Source organism: Brassica oleracea, chromosome C9, assembly GCF_000695525.1.
Source record: "Brassica oleracea var. oleracea cultivar TO1000 chromosome C9, BOL, whole genome shotgun sequence".
In the NCBI taxonomy this organism is placed as follows: domain Eukaryota; kingdom Viridiplantae; phylum Streptophyta; class Magnoliopsida; order Brassicales; family Brassicaceae; genus Brassica; species Brassica oleracea.
In genome coordinates, this window is record NC_027756.1 from 53,540,390 (window position 1) to 53,557,864 (window position 17,475).

Sequence of the window (17,475 nt, forward strand, 5' to 3'; positions counted from 1 at the left end):
CAACATAACAAAATCTGAAAATTTGCAAAGGGGTACATCTGTTATAAGAAACTTTATGCGATGAGGAAAGGGAGGTCAGTGAGCATGAAGGCTTCGGATAAATTAATTTGATGTTTTTGGATTGGCTCCATTACTAATTATATTTTACAACATGTAATTATATTTTTGATTAACATTTTTAATATATACAATATTTTTTTTTGTAACACAAACTTCATTAAACTAAAAAACTTCAAAACCCTGTTGGGTTCAATACAAACGAGAGCTCATAAAGAGCTTGCTTAGCTAAACTATCAGCAACCTTGTTTTTTTCCCGGGGGATCCAAACAAAGGAAATACTCACAAAAGACATAGATAGAATAATAATGTCTGCAACAATCCCATAAATCTCTGCTACAGCATTCCCATCGTTGATTGCTTTAATAAGTTGAGAGGAGTCTGACTCGCACTGGATCTTCTGGATTCCCAGTTCCTTGCAGTTGTTAATCGCTGCTCTTAGTGCTAGGACTTCTGCGACGAGAGGTGAGGCCACGAAAGGCGCTGTTGAAGCTTGGGGCCATTGTTCTTGCTGGAAGGTTATCAGGTGACCAAGTCCTGCTGTCTGTGTAGCTCCATTCCAAGCGCCATCCGATTGCACAGAGGCAGTGTCCGTTGTTATGGTCAACAGGGGGGAGAGGGAGGCTCGTGATGATTGAGATGCCTTGCACTGTGCATTGGTCCATTCCTTTGCAGTTGTTATCGCTTTAGTTAATGTTTCTTCTGGGGTGCTCTGTTTTTTGTTAAAAATCAGTGTGTTCCTCGCGTTCCAAAGAGTCCATAAGATCCAGGGGGCCAAACGGCCGAGGACTAGTCCCGTGGGGGGGGGAGAGTATCCAGCGTGCATAGCAGCGGCCAGCCATTTGCTAAATCTATTAATCCACTCGAATCAAAGCTGTGTTTGAAAGGGGCTAGTTCCCATGCCTTTTTAGCGAAGGTGCAGTGGAGTAGGAAATGATTGATAGATTCAGTCTTTCCGCATCTAATACACTTGGGGTCAACATCAATGTTGCGGTGGAGAAGTTGTTCTCCAACTGGTATAGCTCGGTTCATCACTTTCCAAAGGAAAAGTTTGACTTTCGGAGCTGTATGTAGGTTCCAAACCCCTCTTTGCCAATCAAAATCAGCAGGCAGCGCAGGGGGTGCCGGTATTATATGATTGTCTTCGAGTCCCGTTTGGTATCCTGATTTTGTAGTATACTCCCCAGTGAGAGTACGAAGCCATATAAGTTTATCCGGAGCCCCAGACTTGCTTGGTTTGATGAGGAGTATCTTCTCTTCCACGAAGGGAGCTATCAGTTGGATCTTTTCTCTATCCCATTCTCCTGTGTTGTGGTCAATGAGCTCTGCAACTTTGGTATCTTGGAGCGCTTCAGCCACAGGTCCTATCGGTCTCTCTTGAGAGGTTAAGCTCAGCCATGGGTCGCTCCATACCTTTACTGACTCTCCGTTTCCAATGGCCCATCCAGCATTCCTTACGATTAAATCTCTGCCTATCAACACACTTCTCCATCCATGCGATGCGGTAGCCCGACATGTGACAGTGAGAAAGCCCTCATCGCAGCAAGACTTGCCTTTCAGCACTCTGCTCATGAGTCCCTCGGGCTGATTTAAAATTCTCCATCCTAGTTTTGCCAAAAACGCATCATTAAAACATTCAAAATCTCGGAATCCAAATCCTCCTTTTCCTTTTGGTTTCACCATGGAATCCCATGAGACCCAAGCGATTTTACGAACTCCGTCACTACTGTCCCTCCAGAATCTTGTCAATGCCGACTGGATTTTCTTCGTCAGGGATTTGGGCAGCTTGAAACAAGTCATCGCGTGAGAGGGAATGGGCGTTAGGGCGCTTTGTAACATAGTCATCTTCCCAGCTGTTAATATATACAGTATATGTAGTTATTATGTATTAACAACAAACAAGATGTAATACTCAGCCATAACATGAGTTGTTTGAAACTTTTATACACCAAAATGTAATAATACACAATCATAACAATGAGTTGATTGATTTTTTTATTTTGTTTTTACACTTGTTTTGAACTCTGGAATCCAACCAAACCGGAAAAGTAACTTGTAACAAAAGCATCCACACCAGCGACAAACATACAACAACAACATAAGAAGATGTGAAAATGTGTAAAGGGGTTCATCCGTTATGCGATGAGGAAGGGGAGGACAGTGAGCATGAAGGATTCGTAAGTGAAAGTAGCAGAGCCTGAGTATCCTGTGTCCTTCTCCTTGAACTTCTCTGTTAATCCCTGCAAATTTTCATCATCAAAATAAATCAAAACAAGTCATAAAGAATCTGCAGTTGATGATCAGGAAGACAAATCAAAGAACAACTAATCTATGAGGAACAAAGTAAATGATAGGTATACCTTAACAGTGAGACAGCACCTGCATCATAAACACAAAGCAGAATGAATAGCTAGCAACAAATCAAATCAATCAAGGCTAAAAGAAGAGAGGGTATGCAACGAAGAACGTACTCAATGAAATTGTCATATTCAATGGCCCTGTTCTTGCCACCGCTTTTGTCGAATTTGGAAACAAGAAGATCCAAAATAACAGGAGAAACTGAAAACCCGAGGCTCAAAAGCGCATCTCTCAGCTCACTCACATCTATTCTCCCGCTCCTGTCCTTATCAGACCTCTCAAAGATGGACTGAACCAAATCACATGTGTGTCAACTTCACAAACCAATCTTCCTATCCTACTAAATCATAATAAAACGATAAAAAAAAAACTCAAAACTTACCCTCCAGTTCTGAAGACTGTAGAAAAGTGCAGTAAACTCCTTAGGTCCTATAACACACAGAGATTGCCATACGTCATTACAGAACACCAATTCAAAACCAGCCTAGCAAGAATGCAACTTGATTGATTATTTATATGATCTCAACTAGAACTATAATAATGAAAAACCAAAAAAAAACTCTCTTGCACGTAGTTTAACGAAATCATCCAATTAGTAAGAATAGAAATTCGATTATTGCCGAACCTAAAACACATAAGATGAATTATTTCAAAAAAAAAAACACACACACACATAAGATGAAATGAACAGAACACTGAATAATAACATATCATAGAGATGGATAATTAGAGAAACGTTACCTATCTTCATGGCGTTGGTGTTGGTGAACAGATACATAAGAAGATGAACAGTTCTCATGCTGAACCTCTGCTGGTAAGACGATAAAGCCCCTTGAAGCTCCTTGTCATCGATGAACCCACTTCCGTCCTGATCCGCAGCCTGGAAGCAAGCCACTATGTTCGGATCCGTCCCCGGAGCAAAACCCGACGGAACCAGAGAAGCGAAGGGGCTTCCGTAAGAAGACCCCTGAGGAGAAGGATAGCCTCCGTATCCTCCTGGACGAGGCGGAGCACCACCGTAACCGCCGTATTCAGGAACCCCCGACGGCGGAGCAGCAGCTCCGTATCCGCCGTAAGGACGCGGCGCAGCGCCGTAACCGCCGTATTCGGAATGCGGCGGAGCAGCTCCGTATCCTCCCGGACGGGGAGGAGCAGCACCGTAAGGTCCAGACGGCGGCGAAGCTCCGTAGCCGCCGCCGAAAGGCTTCTCATTCGGCGGGTTGAAGTCCCCTGGAGGAGGAGGAGAAGGAGCGTACGGTGGAGCAGAAGGAGCAGACGAGGATTGGGGCTTCGACGCGCCGTAGGGGACAGCGTAAGGAGATGATGATCCGTACGGAGGATTGTTTCCGCCGCCGTAGCTGTAACCGTGACCTTGGCTCGTCGGAGGATTGTTTCCGGTGGAGGAGTAAGGTGGCTGAGGAGGGGGAGGTTGATTCCCACCGCCGTAGCCGTAACCGTAGCCTTGGCTCGTCGGAGGGTAACCTGACATCGCTGGAAAGGGTTTGAGAAAGAAACCGAACTTTTTTTTTTGATTGATTAAAAGAGATCGAAGAAGAAGAGGTTTGACCTTCTTTAGCTTTGTCAAACAGATGAGGACAACTCTTGTCATTTCGTCTCTTGTTCCCAAGTATTTACAAGTTATGCCATTGGGATCGGATCTGACCGACAATCAGATTAGAGGTTTATTAAAGAGTTCGGTTTAGAAACTAGAATCAATCTAATTTGGTAATGATATTACAAGTTCGTTTGTTTTTCTGTTAATCTATTTCGAATAATTTTTAGATAAACTGATTTGATCTTCTTCGACAAATCATACATTGAACTAAGATCTTAAGTACTATATGTCTATAGCCATCAATTTAAATTGATATAAAATCACCAAATCAAAATCAATTCGAGCAAAAAATTGTCTAACCAATTCAATCTAAACTAAACCAAAACTAAAATTTGTCTGGTCGATTTTTGACTTGGAATAGATAAATATTAATATTTCGTCGTTCAAAAAAATAAAATAAAATAAATATTAATATTTTAAAAATTAATTTTTGAAGTAAAAATGCATAGGCGGCAAATCCATTATAGTCTAAATACAATTTAATACAAATTAAATAATAATATTAATACAAATCTAGAAATTATATATTTTAATTATTTTTTATAAATAATTTATATAATTCATCAATATAATTTTATGATTAAATCAAAATTATAATATCTAATAGAAATATAAAATATTTATAAATAAGTTAATAATTTGTTAATTTCTAGACTTCGCTTAGATCCTAAATAATCTGTATAATATTTAGTTTTCTACGAAGAAGCATGTGATTACCGTCATTTTTTGAACATTGATAAATATTATTCTGTGCAGTATACGCAAGTCTAATAATATTAAAACGAAAAATATACAATATGATTGATTACTACGTTACATAAATGAAAAAAGCAATTTACATATTCAGCAGAAATAATTTAAAGTTGCGACAAAAAGATAAAAGAAAGACAAAAACTAAAGGCTTTTGTCCTTGCCGTTCCATGCTCCAAGTGAGGACCTGATTTATCTTGTTTCTCTCTCTCTCTCTCTTTCTTTCTCTCAACGGATCTCGATCTCGCCGAGGAAGAAGAAGAAGAAGAAGAAGAAGAACACAACATTAACAATGTCGTCTTCCTCCTCATCAAAGAAGCAGACCCTCTTCATATCGACCCTCATCATCTCATGGTACTCCTCCAACATCGGCGTCCTCCTCCTCAACAAGTTCCTCCTCTCCAACTACGGATTCAAGTTCCCCATCTTCCTCACGATGTGCCACATGTCCGCCTGCGCCATCCTCAGCTACATCTCCATCGTCTTCCTCAAGCTCGTCCCTCTCCAGCACCTCAAATCTCGCTCCCAGTTCCTCAAGGTCGCCACTCTCAGCGTCGTCTTCTGCGCCTCCGTCGTCGGCGGCAACATCTCGCTCCGTTACCTCCCTGTTTCTTTCAATCAAGCCGTCGGTGCTACGACGCCGTTTTTCACCGCGCTCTTCGCGTATCTCATGACCCTTAAGAGGGAGGCTTGGGTTACCTATGGTGCTCTTGTTCCTGTCGTTGCGGGCGTTGTCATTGCTAGTGGGGTAAAGCTTTTATCCTTCCTCGGTTTTTGATTCTGTTAATAATAGTAATATTGCCATTGTTTAGGATTCAGATGACTTGATCCGTATAAAGATGATAGCTTTAAAGAGATTGTATATGTTCTGTGAAAGGCTAAAACTTTGAAATGGGATCTTGAAAACATGAGTCTTGTGTTTACCTTAAAAAGCTTCAGCCTTTTATGGTTTAGTCAGGTGTAGAATTTGGTATAACATCATCATTTTGAGATGCCAAAGTGGTTATATATTATATCCTTGTTTTGGTTTTTGGATTTGTTTTTCTTTTTGTTGTCTGATCTTTGATCTCGGGTTCCTAGTGTTTTTTTTTTTGTTGTTGTTGTTGTCTGATCATTTATCTAAGCAGCGTTTTACTTATGCAGGGTGAGCCAGGGTTTCACTGGTTCGGTTTCATTATGTGCATTAGTGCTACGGCGGCAAGAGCCTTTAAATCTGTTCTTCAAGGCATCTTACTTTCTTCAGAAGGGTAAAATAATTATCCTGTTGAATTTTTACATTCGGAAAGTAGTTAAATTATCTAATCAGGAAACTTTTGTTACCTAATCAAGAGATCTCTCATAAATGATTAATTAGGTAGGATGTTGTGTATCATGTTTAAGTTCTTTAATTCATATAATTAAATCTGTTATCAACAATTGATAGCGCATTTATATCTATAATTATCTCTGCATTTTCTTTTTCACACGCAGGGAAAAATTGAACTCGATGAATTTGATGCTGTACATGTCCCCTATAGCTGTTGTTGCTCTTCTTCCAGTGACGCTAGTTATGGAACCAGACGTGATCAGCCTGACCTTGACGCTTGCAAAGCAGCATCAGTACATGTGGATACTTCTCCTGGTTAACTCTGTAATGGCTTATTCAGCCAATCTGTTGAATTTTCTAGTTACAAAACACACAAGCGCCCTCACTCTCCAGGTACCTAAGCCTAATCGCATCTTATCATCTTGTTCTCACCCGAGAGATATTAATGTTGATTTGTGTTTTCACAACTAATGCAGGTTCTTGGAAATGCTAAAGGAGCAGTTGCAGTGGTGATATCGATCTTGATCTTTCAAAACCCGGTTACGGTTATGGGAATTGGCGGGTACTCCATAACGGTTCTTGGGGTGGTTGCTTACGGAGAGACAAAACGCAGATTCAGATGAACTATTCAGTTCCAGCAACATAGCGCTTCACACTCCCTATGTTTGGTTCTTCATCTGTTTTTTTTTTTTTTTTTTTTTATCAAGACTCATTAATTAGTGATTTTTTTTTGTAACTATTCTTATTAATATACGCGCTATATAGAATTATATGTATCAGACTATGTTAGATTCTATGATGAGAAGCCATTGTTGTTCATCTCAACACAACCCCCCTCTGTCTATGATGGGCTGCCATATTCGTTGTTTAATCTATTAGCTCACCGTACATTATTTTGCAAAAGAACTCAAGTTACCAGTGGTTGTTCTTTTAATAATACAAACCAGCTTTAAGAAGGAAAAAAACACCAATTAAAGCCAATATAACTGAGTTCAATAAGAGACCAACGATAATGAAAACAACTGATTCATTTAGGAGAAACAAGAACAGAAGCAGAGTATAAGACTTTAAAACCAGATGAGAGAATATCATCAAGTTTGAAGACAGTATCGGACCATTCGACCTTACCCCAAATCTCGCCTCCTTTCCTCCTTAAGGAAATCTCGGCAGAACAAAGCCAAGTCTGACGAACAAGAGAGCTGATCCAGAAGATGACAATGTTACCAGCAGAGTTGGTGCAGAGTCTGCATATATCAATATTATCACAATGCTCTTCCAAACCCTTGACTTGCTTCCAACGCAACTCATTAGGATCACACCACAGTATCGTCCCGAAAGGAGCACGACAGAATAAAAGCTTCCCTATAGCACACCAATCGTCCTTGTTTCGTGAAAAAAAGTCTCTTCTTAGGTCTGGTCTCCAAAGAAACATACGCTTACTTGGCAACAAGTGGAAGCTATCACCCTCCACGTCAACCCCGTAAACCTTCTTCTCCTCCTCGATCACCACACTATGCCAGATCCTGCTTTTTATCTTGGGGAGAAACCAGGTACCCCAAGTTTGAGTCTTTAGATCGAAAACCTCTGCCCAGTTTGTGGAATCAGCTTCCTCTCTACACCCACCACAAACGTATATCTTCCCGTCAACGAGGTTCGCGGATGCATAAACACGAGGCCTCCTCATCGACGGGACACGGTTCCACGTGTGAGAGAAACAGTCGAGGAACCAGACATCACTACTGAGACGGCAGTTTATGAGTCCGCCCAAGACATAGATGCCTCCGTCCACCGCCACGAAAGAGGATGACTCCGGAGCCTGATTAGGGTTAGAAGGGATAGGGTTCAGGCGGCGATGCTGAGGGTTGAGGACGAACCAACGTGGGTTACCACCAGAGATGCGCATGCATACGTAGAGACACGTCTCGATGCAACCCATCCGCCGTCTCAGTTCCGAGAGCTCAGGGGAAGATACGAGAGCGCGGTGGCTCTTTGAGGCGGTAGCTAAGGCCGCTAGGTCAAATCTCGAGATCTGAGCCAGGCAAGTAACTGCCACGTCATCTGGCAGCGAGCATAACCCAGACGACGGAGACACTTTCATCTTCTTGACAGGTGGTGGCTACAGGGCCTGCTCAACACTCATAGGGACCTTGGACAAAAACACAAAATTTATATGTTTAAAATATTTTTAAGATTTAGTCAATAATATTTTGTATATTTTATAATAAAAATAAAACTATATACATATCAAATAATTTGAGGTCCTTTTCAATTTTATTTATTATATTTATAATTATATATATTATATATAAAAATATAAATTTATAAAAAATTGGGCTCCTTAATTATTATTATTATTATACGGGGAACACATGTTTGGGTACGGGACGGTCACACCGCTTGTCCCTCCTAATAAACCGGCCCTAGATCATAATAATTTTACAAATATATACATTATCAATTTAAATACCATTAAAATAAATTATTTTTCATACATTAAAAATATTTAGCAATAAAATTAAGTTATAAACGCTTTTACATACAAATTTTTTCTTCATAATATAAATATTAAAAAGAATACATAAATTATATATAATATATATAAGGAATGCGGAAAATCATTTCGGAAATGATAGTATATATTTATTTTTCCAATATTAATTAGGATCTTAATGTCCTTTCTTTTTGTTTTGTCAGTTTATATTGTGTAAAAAATCACATTCTCTATATTATTTCCTTTAATCCGTTTACTCTAATTTCTGAAATTTCTCAATTCATACATTTGGGAATGCTAAAGAACCAGTTGCAGTGGTGATTGTCTCGATCTTGATTTTTAAAATCCGGTCATGGGAATTGGCGGGTACTCTATAACCGTTCCTGGAGAAGGGGGGTTGGTTGCTTATGTTTGGTTCTTCATCAAGACTCATTAGTTATTGACTTTCTGAAACTATTCTTATTAATATACGCACTATATAGAATTATATTACATATGTAATATGTACCAGACTATGTTAGATTCTATGGTGAGATACATCAATGATATATTTTCCTCCAGAAACGCCCTCTCTGTGTCTATGGATGGTCTGAGCTGCCAGTTTGGTTGTGAATTAAAATACTACAAACTTTTATTTAATGAAGATAATATAATATGCAAATTTATGGAATTTTTCATGGCAGTTGAATTCATTTATTTAACTGAATAAACTGTACATCTATAGCAATCATGATGGTACTGTTAAAGATCACAGGACAATTAAGAATATTGTCTCCACACATTGATGATCTATGAATGACACCATTGATGTATCAATCCTTCTGTTTCCAACTGCAACATGTTTGAATGGTGTTTGATGATGACCTCTCCTCTATGCCGATTGGAATGTGACTTCACCGGTGGCTGTTCTTACATAAGCAGCAGAAGCTTCAGGAGTGTCTTCCTCGCTCGGTGGAACCAGCTGCCAGAAGAGAGGTAGATACTTTTCCCATTCCTTCAGGATCGTCTCTCCTTTGCTGCTTCCAGTTTTTTCCTTTTTTACCAAAAAAAAAAAACAAAAGAGTGAGGTTTATTTATATATGAATGAAGCCATCAAAGACGAAGTCACTCTTCTTGAAGCTGGTCTAAGGACTTACCACATGGGCTTCGATTAAGCTCTTCAGCTGCAACTCCCCTGCAGGTGCAGTTACTCTCTGGATCTTCACTATCTCTCGGTTAATCTGTAACATTAGTTTGTTCAGACAAAATGTCCAAAGAAAGAATGTAAACAAGAAATGGATACAAAGAAAGAAACCTTTGGAAGAAGAGTGTCGTCTTCATCAAGAAGGTAAGCTAACCCTCCTGTCATACCTGCAGCTACATTTCTTCCCACCCTGTTTCAATGTGAAAACAATGTCAGTTTACAAAGTTTATCTGCAAACTCATCGACCAGTTTTGAGTTATTTACTCACTTTCCAAGCACGACGACACAGCCACCAGTCATGTACTCACAGCAATGGTCTCCAGTGCCTTCAACCACTGCCTCAGCGAGTGAGTTTCTAACCGCAAACCTCTCCCCAGCTTTGCCTCTAGCGAATATCTGACCGCCCGTTGCACCGTACAAGCAAGTGTTCCCAACTATGGTTGCTTCCTCCGGCACAAACCCAATTTTATCCACAGGAGTTACTACTATCTCCCCACCAGCCATTCCCTTTAAAAAAAAAAAGAACCAAAAAACACTTAGCCGATTTGCTAACTTGTGATGCAAGACACTGATATTTGATCGATATAAATGCTAGTTTTACCTTTCCTACGTAGTCATTAGCCTCTCCTACGAGTCTGATGTTCATACCGGGAATCAAGAAGCATCCAAAGGACTGTCCCGCACTCCCAAGGAAGCTGCAGACAAGACAAGAGTTTAGACATGTAGGTTTATACAGAAAGTTTTAGTTATCTTGTTTCTCACGTTAGGTTCACTTGTCCAGCAAAACCAGTGTCTCCATACTTCTTTGCGATGACACCAGCAACGCGACCACAAGCAGCACGGTCTATGTTGCATATCTTTACGGTTTTATCAACCACTTTTTCGTTCTCTATAGCATCTTTCACCTGGAGAGAGATTAAAAAACTGTTAGCAACTAGAACATAGTGATAAATTGAAAGAGTCCTATTACCAATGGATCTTCAAGAATATCATCATCGAGAACAGGTCCATTTGTGTGAACCTCCTGCTTTCTGATCTCAGTACTGCTCATTGAAGGTACTCCAACAGACTGAAAAGAGTGAAGAAAATTAGAAAAGTTATAGCAAGCTTGTTGAGTTTAGCTAGAGGTAGAGTCTAGTTGATACCGAGAGAAGGTAGCTCAGGTCGAGATGCTGAGTTTTCACTAGCGAAATGTCTCGTGGTTTCAGTAACTCGGTTCGTCCAATGATGTCATCTAACTTGCTGTATCCTAACTGAGCCAAGATGCCTCTCACCTGCCGAGAAGAGATTCTCCTTTTAGATGAGATTAGTGACGGGAGAAGTTTTAGTGATTGAGATGACTAACCTCTTCTGCTACGTATAAGAAGTAGTTGACTAGATCACCAGGCACACCGGGGAATCTTGCACGCAGTTCTTCTCTCTGTGACCATTCAGAAAGCGTCAGTGAAACTCATGAGAAGATGAATAAGAAGCCAAGGAAAGTTTTAGGCGATCTTTACCTGACTTGCAACACCTACTGGGCAGTTGTTAGTGTGGCAAATACGAGCCATGACACAGCCAGTAGCAATCATTGCCAAAGAACCAAATCCGTATTCATCAGCACCCATTGCTGCAGCCATTAGTACATCAACACCACTCTTTAAGCCTCCATCTACTCTTAAAATGACTCTCTCCCTAAGCCCATTCTCAATAAGAGTCTGCAAAAGAGAAGTAGAAGAAATGAGTTTTTATCTAAGCCTCCAAAAGGAATTGGTGTGTATTCACATGGTCAACAAAAGGTTTACTTGGTTAGTTTCAGTTAGTCCAAGCTCCCATGGACCACCAGCGTGTTTAATGGAGCTTATTGGACTAGCACCAGTTCCACCATCATGCCCTGATATCTGAGGATCATATCAAAAGGAACAATGAAACTTCTTTGCAACATGAGATCAAGAAGAGGCAGTTCTACTTGATATTCAAGTTGATACCTGGATAATATCAGCGTTACCCTTTGCAACACCAGAAGCAACTGTTCCAATTCCAGCTTCTGCTACCAGCTTGACTGATACTTTTGCATTTGGATTGATCTGTTTGTTCAGGTGGAAATTACATTATATGGATTGTTTGTCTCAACTGTTTATTAAATTCTTTAAAAAAATATTGATCACCTGATGCAGATCAAAGATCAGCTGAGCGAGATCCTCTATGGAGTAAATGTCATGGTGAGGAGGTGGAGATATAAGAGGAACACCAGGCTTAGAGCTTCTTAGCCTTGCTATATAAGCACTGACTTTCTTTCCAGGAAGCTGACCACCTTCCCCAGGCTTAGCACCTTGTGCAACTTTGATCTCCAGCTGATCTGCATTCACCAAGAACGTTGGTGTGACTCCAAAACGCCCTGAAGCAACCTGAGACAATACAAAATGCATTAGATGAAGGTTTTATAAGTAGAGTTCTTTGAAGTAGAAGATGAGAATATGACCTGCTTGATAGCACTTGTTGCAATGTCCCCATTTTGAAGACCTTTGAGATGTGGTAGTGTTGGTGAGTATCCATCAACCACATCCGTAAGCGGCTTCCAACGGATAGGATCCTACAAAGAGATACAAATTAGATTTTGATTTTTTTTACTAGAAAAGATGTGCCATTTGAATATATACTTACCTCTCCACCTTCTCCAGAGTTTGATTTGCCACCAATCCTATTCATGGCAATAGCAATAGCTTCATGAGTTTCTCTTGAGATAGCACCAAGTGACATTCCACCAGTACAGAATCTCTGAACTATAGAGACAGCAGGCTCTACTTTCCCCACTGGGATGGGTGCACGGTCACTCTTGAACTCAAGTAGATCACGTAGGACCTATAAGAGAAAGTAAGGTAAGTGAACTTCATCAAGCTTTATAAAGACTTAACTATATAGTACTCACATTAACAGGTCGGTTAGCGAGATGCTGTTGATAGACAGCATATGCAGTTTCACTCTTTTCACGGACGGCCTTGTGGAGCAACTTTGACATCTCCGGGTTGTTTGAATGATACTCACCTAAAAAGAACAACAAGAGTTGTGCAAATGAAAATGCATAGAACATACTACAAGTTGTATCCATACAGCATATTACCTCCAGGTCTAAATTGAATGAACCCGAAGTTTTCTAGTCTCTTAGTTGTATCCTCAGAAAAGGCCTTCACCCAGAAAGACAGTGTCTCCCTTGCCAACTGCAAGCAGATTAGCATTTTCTTTGAAGCAATGTTGATTTGATCAGTAAAGTAATTAAAAAAGTCACTGTGATGTATTCCTCACCTCATCAAAGGTGAGTCCACTGATTTTAGACACACTACCAGTGAATGCAAGATCAACAACATCCTGCCCCAAACCATATATCTCAAAAATCTGAGCACCACAATAACTGTAAAAGAAAAATGTTTAGTCAGAAGTTGTAGAAAATGAACATAACATAAGTCACAGGTAATAAAATATTAAATGGAACCTTGAAAGCAATGAGATGCCCATCTTGGACAAGATTTTAAGAAGCCCTGCATTAACCGCCTGCAAATTAAACCATTGTGAAAAAATCAGAATCCATTATATAACGTTAAAACAACTACAAGATGTGTACTGAAATACTCACCTTGGTATAATTCTTCTGAGCTTGTTCAATGGTTACAGTGGGAATTTTACCGTTACGCATTAAGGCCACAGTTTTGTTACTTAAACGCCATTGTCTACATGTCTCCAGTGCCAAGTATGGGCATACAGCACTGTGGGAAAAATTTCACAAAGCATAGTCTTAGACAAAGAAACAAAGACATATTTAGAAATATTCAGAATAAGACCAAAGAGACTAACCTTGCACCATATCCAATCAAACAAGCAAACTGATGTGTGCTGAAGCACTGAGCCGTATCAGCAACAATGGAAGCTGACATCCTCAAGCCATTCTGAATAAGATGTTGATGAACAGCTCCAACGGCTAACATTATAGGAATTGCAGGCCGGGTCGGTTCCTGAAAGAGCCAAGATTGATTATTAGCAGAAAGTGTAACATCATAAGTGAAGAAAGTGTATTACAATTTACCAGGCTATCGGTTCGGTCTGAAAGTATAAGCAGCTGAGAGCCACTCCGGACAGCATCATCAGCTGCTTCACAAAGATAATAAAGAGCCTTTTGCAAGGAGCCTTCAACACCTTTTCTTATATCGAAAAACGTGGACAGAACCTTGGGTTTCAAGTATGTATCCTTCATCAACTCTTCAATCCCTCCTTCGTTCAACACAGGGTTTGAAAGAATGACCTGGGAGGCGTTCTCAGGCCCAAGCTCCAGTATGTTCCCACGTTTGCCGATGTTTACTTCAAGAGACATAACCAAGCCTTCCCTAAGGGGATCAATGGCAGGGTTTGTAACCTGAGCAAATCTTTGCTTGAAGTAATCGTAAAGCATGTGTGGCCTTTGAGACAGTCCTGCCAGTGGAATATCATCACCCATGCAGAAGGTTGGTTCCTTTCCTTGGGAGGCCATAGACTCAATGACCATTTGCACATCCTCACTTGAGTAACCAAATGCCCTGGTAAGATGTGATTTGTATAAGGACTAGCTTCTGAATGGTAAAAGAAACAAAAAGATGAAAGTTTCATGAGTTTTTTCTTACTGTTGGGTTCTTAAGATTTCTTCATTTTCCATGACAGTTGAGGATTTGAAATTGACAGGCTTCAAGAACCGGAGGTTTTCTTTGATCCACTTTCCGTATGGATTCAGTGAAGATACTCGCTTCTTGACCTCTGTGTTCTCATATACCTGTAATTTGGTGGGGTTTATGTCAGCTAAAGAAACTGTAAGAATATGTTCAAAAAGAGTAAGGAGGATTTGTATTGGCCATGTACCAACCTGGCCATTCACTAGGTCAGCAGCAATCATCATTCCAGGTCCTAGACGCCCTTTCATGGTGACTTTCGCCTCATCAACTGGTACTACTCCGACCTAAACATGAGAGTCATAAGATAAGTTTCTCAGTAAGTAAATAAGTCAATAACTTAGGAAAAAACAAGGTTGTAGTCACCATAAAGTGCATTTTTACTTGTATAGGTTAATGGACATATGAAATACCTCAGATGCAACATAGACGAAATTGTCACTAGTCCTCCAATAACGAGCAGGACGAAGCCCGTTGCGGTCAAGACAAGCCCCAACTGTTTTTCCATCACTAAGTGAAGAATTCAAGTAGCAAGTGTCAGATAAACCTGAGGAGAAGCCGAAAAAATAATGGAGAAACTCCAAGGAGTAGAGGCCTGAGCTCATACCCAAACAGGCAAACAACAACAATGCAGTGACTCAACCTTATGGTATAACATGACTAGATGACTTTTTTCAAAATATTTACCTGAACAAAAGTAATGCAGGACCATCCCAAGCCTCCATTTGTCCTTTGTAGTAGTCATAAAAGTCTAAAACCTGCAGTGCCAAAAAAAAAAAATACTTCAATCTCATGAAGAGATAATAAAACAGCTTGCCATGCAGGGATATAAATCAAATGTACTACTAACAAAACAACAGAGATATTACTACATGATGCGAGAAAAGGTGACAAAGGTGTTGCATATTTAACAAGTGTACAAAATTAAAATTACCTCAGGATATTTGATAGATAAAGTTGGATGGTTTTTGTATGCCTCAGGGACAAGAATCATTAGAGCTTCCTCTGCTGTTCTGCCACTTCTTATTAATATCTGAATATGATGTTCATAACAAGTTAGAGGATACTTTAACATCAAAAATACACTATACAGAAGAAGGCAACACCACTTACTTCTGCAGCACTATCAAGGTTGGCAGAGTCTGAGCCTCTGGGATTACCAAATGGACGAATCTCATTTTCACGGCCATTCCAAACAGAAGACTTCAATGAAGCTTCTCTAGACTGCATCCAGTTTAAGTTCCCCTGCAAGATTCAAACAAAGAATCTCCTTCAACTAAGACACTTCGTTGTAAAGTTGAAAAATGTCTAGAAATTATTCTAACCTGTATGGTATTGATCTCCCCGTTATGTCCAAGAAACCTCATAGGCTGAGCAAGAGGCCACCTGGGACTAGTGTTTGTGCTGTACCTTCTATGATAAATAGCAAAGGGAGACGTGTAGAGCTCATTCTGAAGGTCTAGATAAAACAGTCCAAGAGCTTCAGATCTAAGCATGCCCTTGTACACTATAGTTTGATTGGACAGTGAACAGAAATAGAGTTCAGTTCCCCAAGTCTCAGCAGCCACTGCTCTTTCAATCAACTTCCGACAGATGTAAAGCTCCCTTTCAATGTCATCAGTACTATCATCCTTTGCTATCTTCACAAACACTTGCTGTATGTTAGGCATTGTCTCTCTAGCGTTCTTACCAACTATGGGAGCATTCACAGGAACATCTCTCCACCCAAGAACCTCTAAGCCTTCTTTCGCAAATATATTTTCAATAACTACAAAAAAATAAAATACTTCAGTAACATATTGTCTCCATCTACTATAAAATAATAATGTTATAAAAATCGTTAAATTGTGGTCTGAACAAAATGATTTTTTTAATCTCGTTCAAAAGATTGGTGTAGCATCCACCTAAACAATAATCTTCTATAAGGCAACTAACCACCGCCTAGCGATTTCTTGAACATTGATTAGAGGTATAGGATTCACCTTGTTTGGCTTCTTGCAGGAAGGTATCTTCTTGTGGAAGAAAGATCATTCCAACACCAGTATGCAACTTATCAAAAGGAGCAAGTCCCTGTTCCTTGGCCCACACGTTAAAGAAGTCCCAAGGGATGGAAGACATAAGACCAGAGCCATCACCAGAATCATTGTCAGCTCCACACCCTCCACGATGTTCCATACACCCGAGAGCAATAAGAGCATCCTTGACGACTCCATGTGAAGGAATGTTATCTAAGTTTGCTATAAACCCGACACCACAAGCTCCTCTCTCAGACAATATATCTTCCAAGTTAGCAACCTAAAACATAACAACAAGAAACTTAGATTCTCAAAGAAACGTATCATCATCATCTAGATCTCAGTGAAGGAACGTACCTGAGGTTTTAAGTAGGAAGGAGAAGCGAGATCTTTGTCATGGACGCGTTCTAAGTCGATGACGGCACGAACAGAGGAGAGACGAGAGAGAGGAGAGGCGCGTGAGGTAGAGGAGGAAGAGTCTCCACGAAGTCTGCGTCTGGTTCTCTTGGACTTGCAGTAAAGTCCGACGAAGTCGACGAAGAAGAAGTTCTTGTCGGAAGAGAGAACAGAGCTTGGTGTTGTGGAGAGAAGAAGCTTAGGGACAGGGGAAAGAGATTTCATCGCCATTGTAAGGAGGAATGAGAGGCGTGTGTGTGGAAAATAAGATAAATGGGTTTAAACATTAAAACCAATATAATAAATAAGATAAATGGAGGAAAAAAATAAAAGGATGAAGTAAGAGGAAGAGGAAGATAACAGATGAGTGATGAGAGCTTACTGGAGCCTCTTCTTTCTTTCTTTCCTTTTCTCTCTGTTTTCGTATTTATTCGTTTTCACAAGAATCACTAAGGGTATTTTGGGAATAATATATCACTGATTGTAGTAAGTGCACAATATCGAATTTTCATTTAAGGAAAAATACAAGTGTTTTTGAGTGGTAAGGTCGGGAATCTGGGACCGCCATTTTCTTCTAGTGCTGTAACCGGTTTGATACGGCAAATTTGGTCGTTAAACCGGTTTGAGACATGAA

General features: G+C 40.1%; 4 protein-coding genes across 4 annotated transcripts; 1 reads left to right on the forward strand and 3 right to left on the reverse strand.

Annotated features, from left to right (window-relative positions):
* Positions 1 to 1,981: 1,981 nt before the first annotated feature.
* LOC106319283 (probable calcium-binding protein CML50) lies at positions 1,982 to 3,987 on the reverse strand. The gene is made up of 5 exons (XM_013757568.1): positions 3,157 to 3,987; positions 2,798 to 2,844; positions 2,529 to 2,704; positions 2,418 to 2,436; positions 1,982 to 2,297 (listed from the first exon to the last, which is right to left on the reverse strand). Exons 1-5 carry the CDS (start codon positions 3,902 to 3,904, stop codon positions 2,193 to 2,195), a joined length of 1,095 nt encoding a protein of 364 aa, XP_013613022.1. The 5' UTR covers positions 3,905 to 3,987; the 3' UTR covers positions 1,982 to 2,192.
* Positions 3,988 to 4,921: 934 nt separating this feature from the next.
* On the forward strand, positions 4,922 to 6,957 carry LOC106313730 (probable sugar phosphate/phosphate translocator At5g04160). Its single transcript, XM_013751628.1, has 4 exons — positions 4,922 to 5,528; positions 5,924 to 6,027; positions 6,251 to 6,479; positions 6,563 to 6,957. The coding sequence occupies exons 1-4, from the start codon at positions 5,073 to 5,075 to the stop codon at positions 6,707 to 6,709; spliced, it is 936 nt and encodes a 311-aa protein (XP_013607082.1). The 5' UTR covers positions 4,922 to 5,072; the 3' UTR covers positions 6,710 to 6,957.
* Positions 6,958 to 7,113: 156 nt separating this feature from the next.
* Positions 7,114 to 8,179, reverse strand: LOC106317517 (F-box/kelch-repeat protein SKIP6-like). The gene has a single exon (XM_013755325.1). The coding sequence runs from the start codon at positions 8,020 to 8,022 to the stop codon at positions 7,114 to 7,116; it is 909 nt and encodes a 302-aa protein (XP_013610779.1). The 5' UTR covers positions 8,023 to 8,179.
* Positions 8,180 to 9,227: 1,048 nt separating this feature from the next.
* On the reverse strand, positions 9,228 to 17,224 carry LOC106317861 (ferredoxin-dependent glutamate synthase 1, chloroplastic/mitochondrial). The gene is made up of 31 exons (XM_013755649.1): positions 16,803 to 17,224; positions 16,413 to 16,725; positions 15,756 to 16,198; positions 15,544 to 15,675; positions 15,365 to 15,463; positions 15,118 to 15,188; positions 14,844 to 14,940; positions 14,625 to 14,717; positions 14,389 to 14,534; positions 13,818 to 14,304; positions 13,589 to 13,746; positions 13,371 to 13,500; positions 13,230 to 13,288; positions 13,043 to 13,148; positions 12,861 to 12,957; positions 12,669 to 12,784; positions 12,404 to 12,601; positions 12,222 to 12,332; positions 11,908 to 12,147; positions 11,728 to 11,826; positions 11,545 to 11,640; positions 11,260 to 11,457; positions 11,106 to 11,180; positions 10,906 to 11,034; positions 10,731 to 10,829; positions 10,523 to 10,665; positions 10,362 to 10,455; positions 10,029 to 10,267; positions 9,872 to 9,950; positions 9,714 to 9,797; positions 9,228 to 9,610 (listed from the first exon to the last, which is right to left on the reverse strand). Exons 1-31 carry the CDS (start codon positions 17,070 to 17,072, stop codon positions 9,449 to 9,451), a joined length of 4,863 nt encoding a protein of 1,620 aa, XP_013611103.1. The 5' UTR covers positions 17,073 to 17,224; the 3' UTR covers positions 9,228 to 9,448.
* Positions 17,225 to 17,475: the final 251 nt, after the last annotated feature.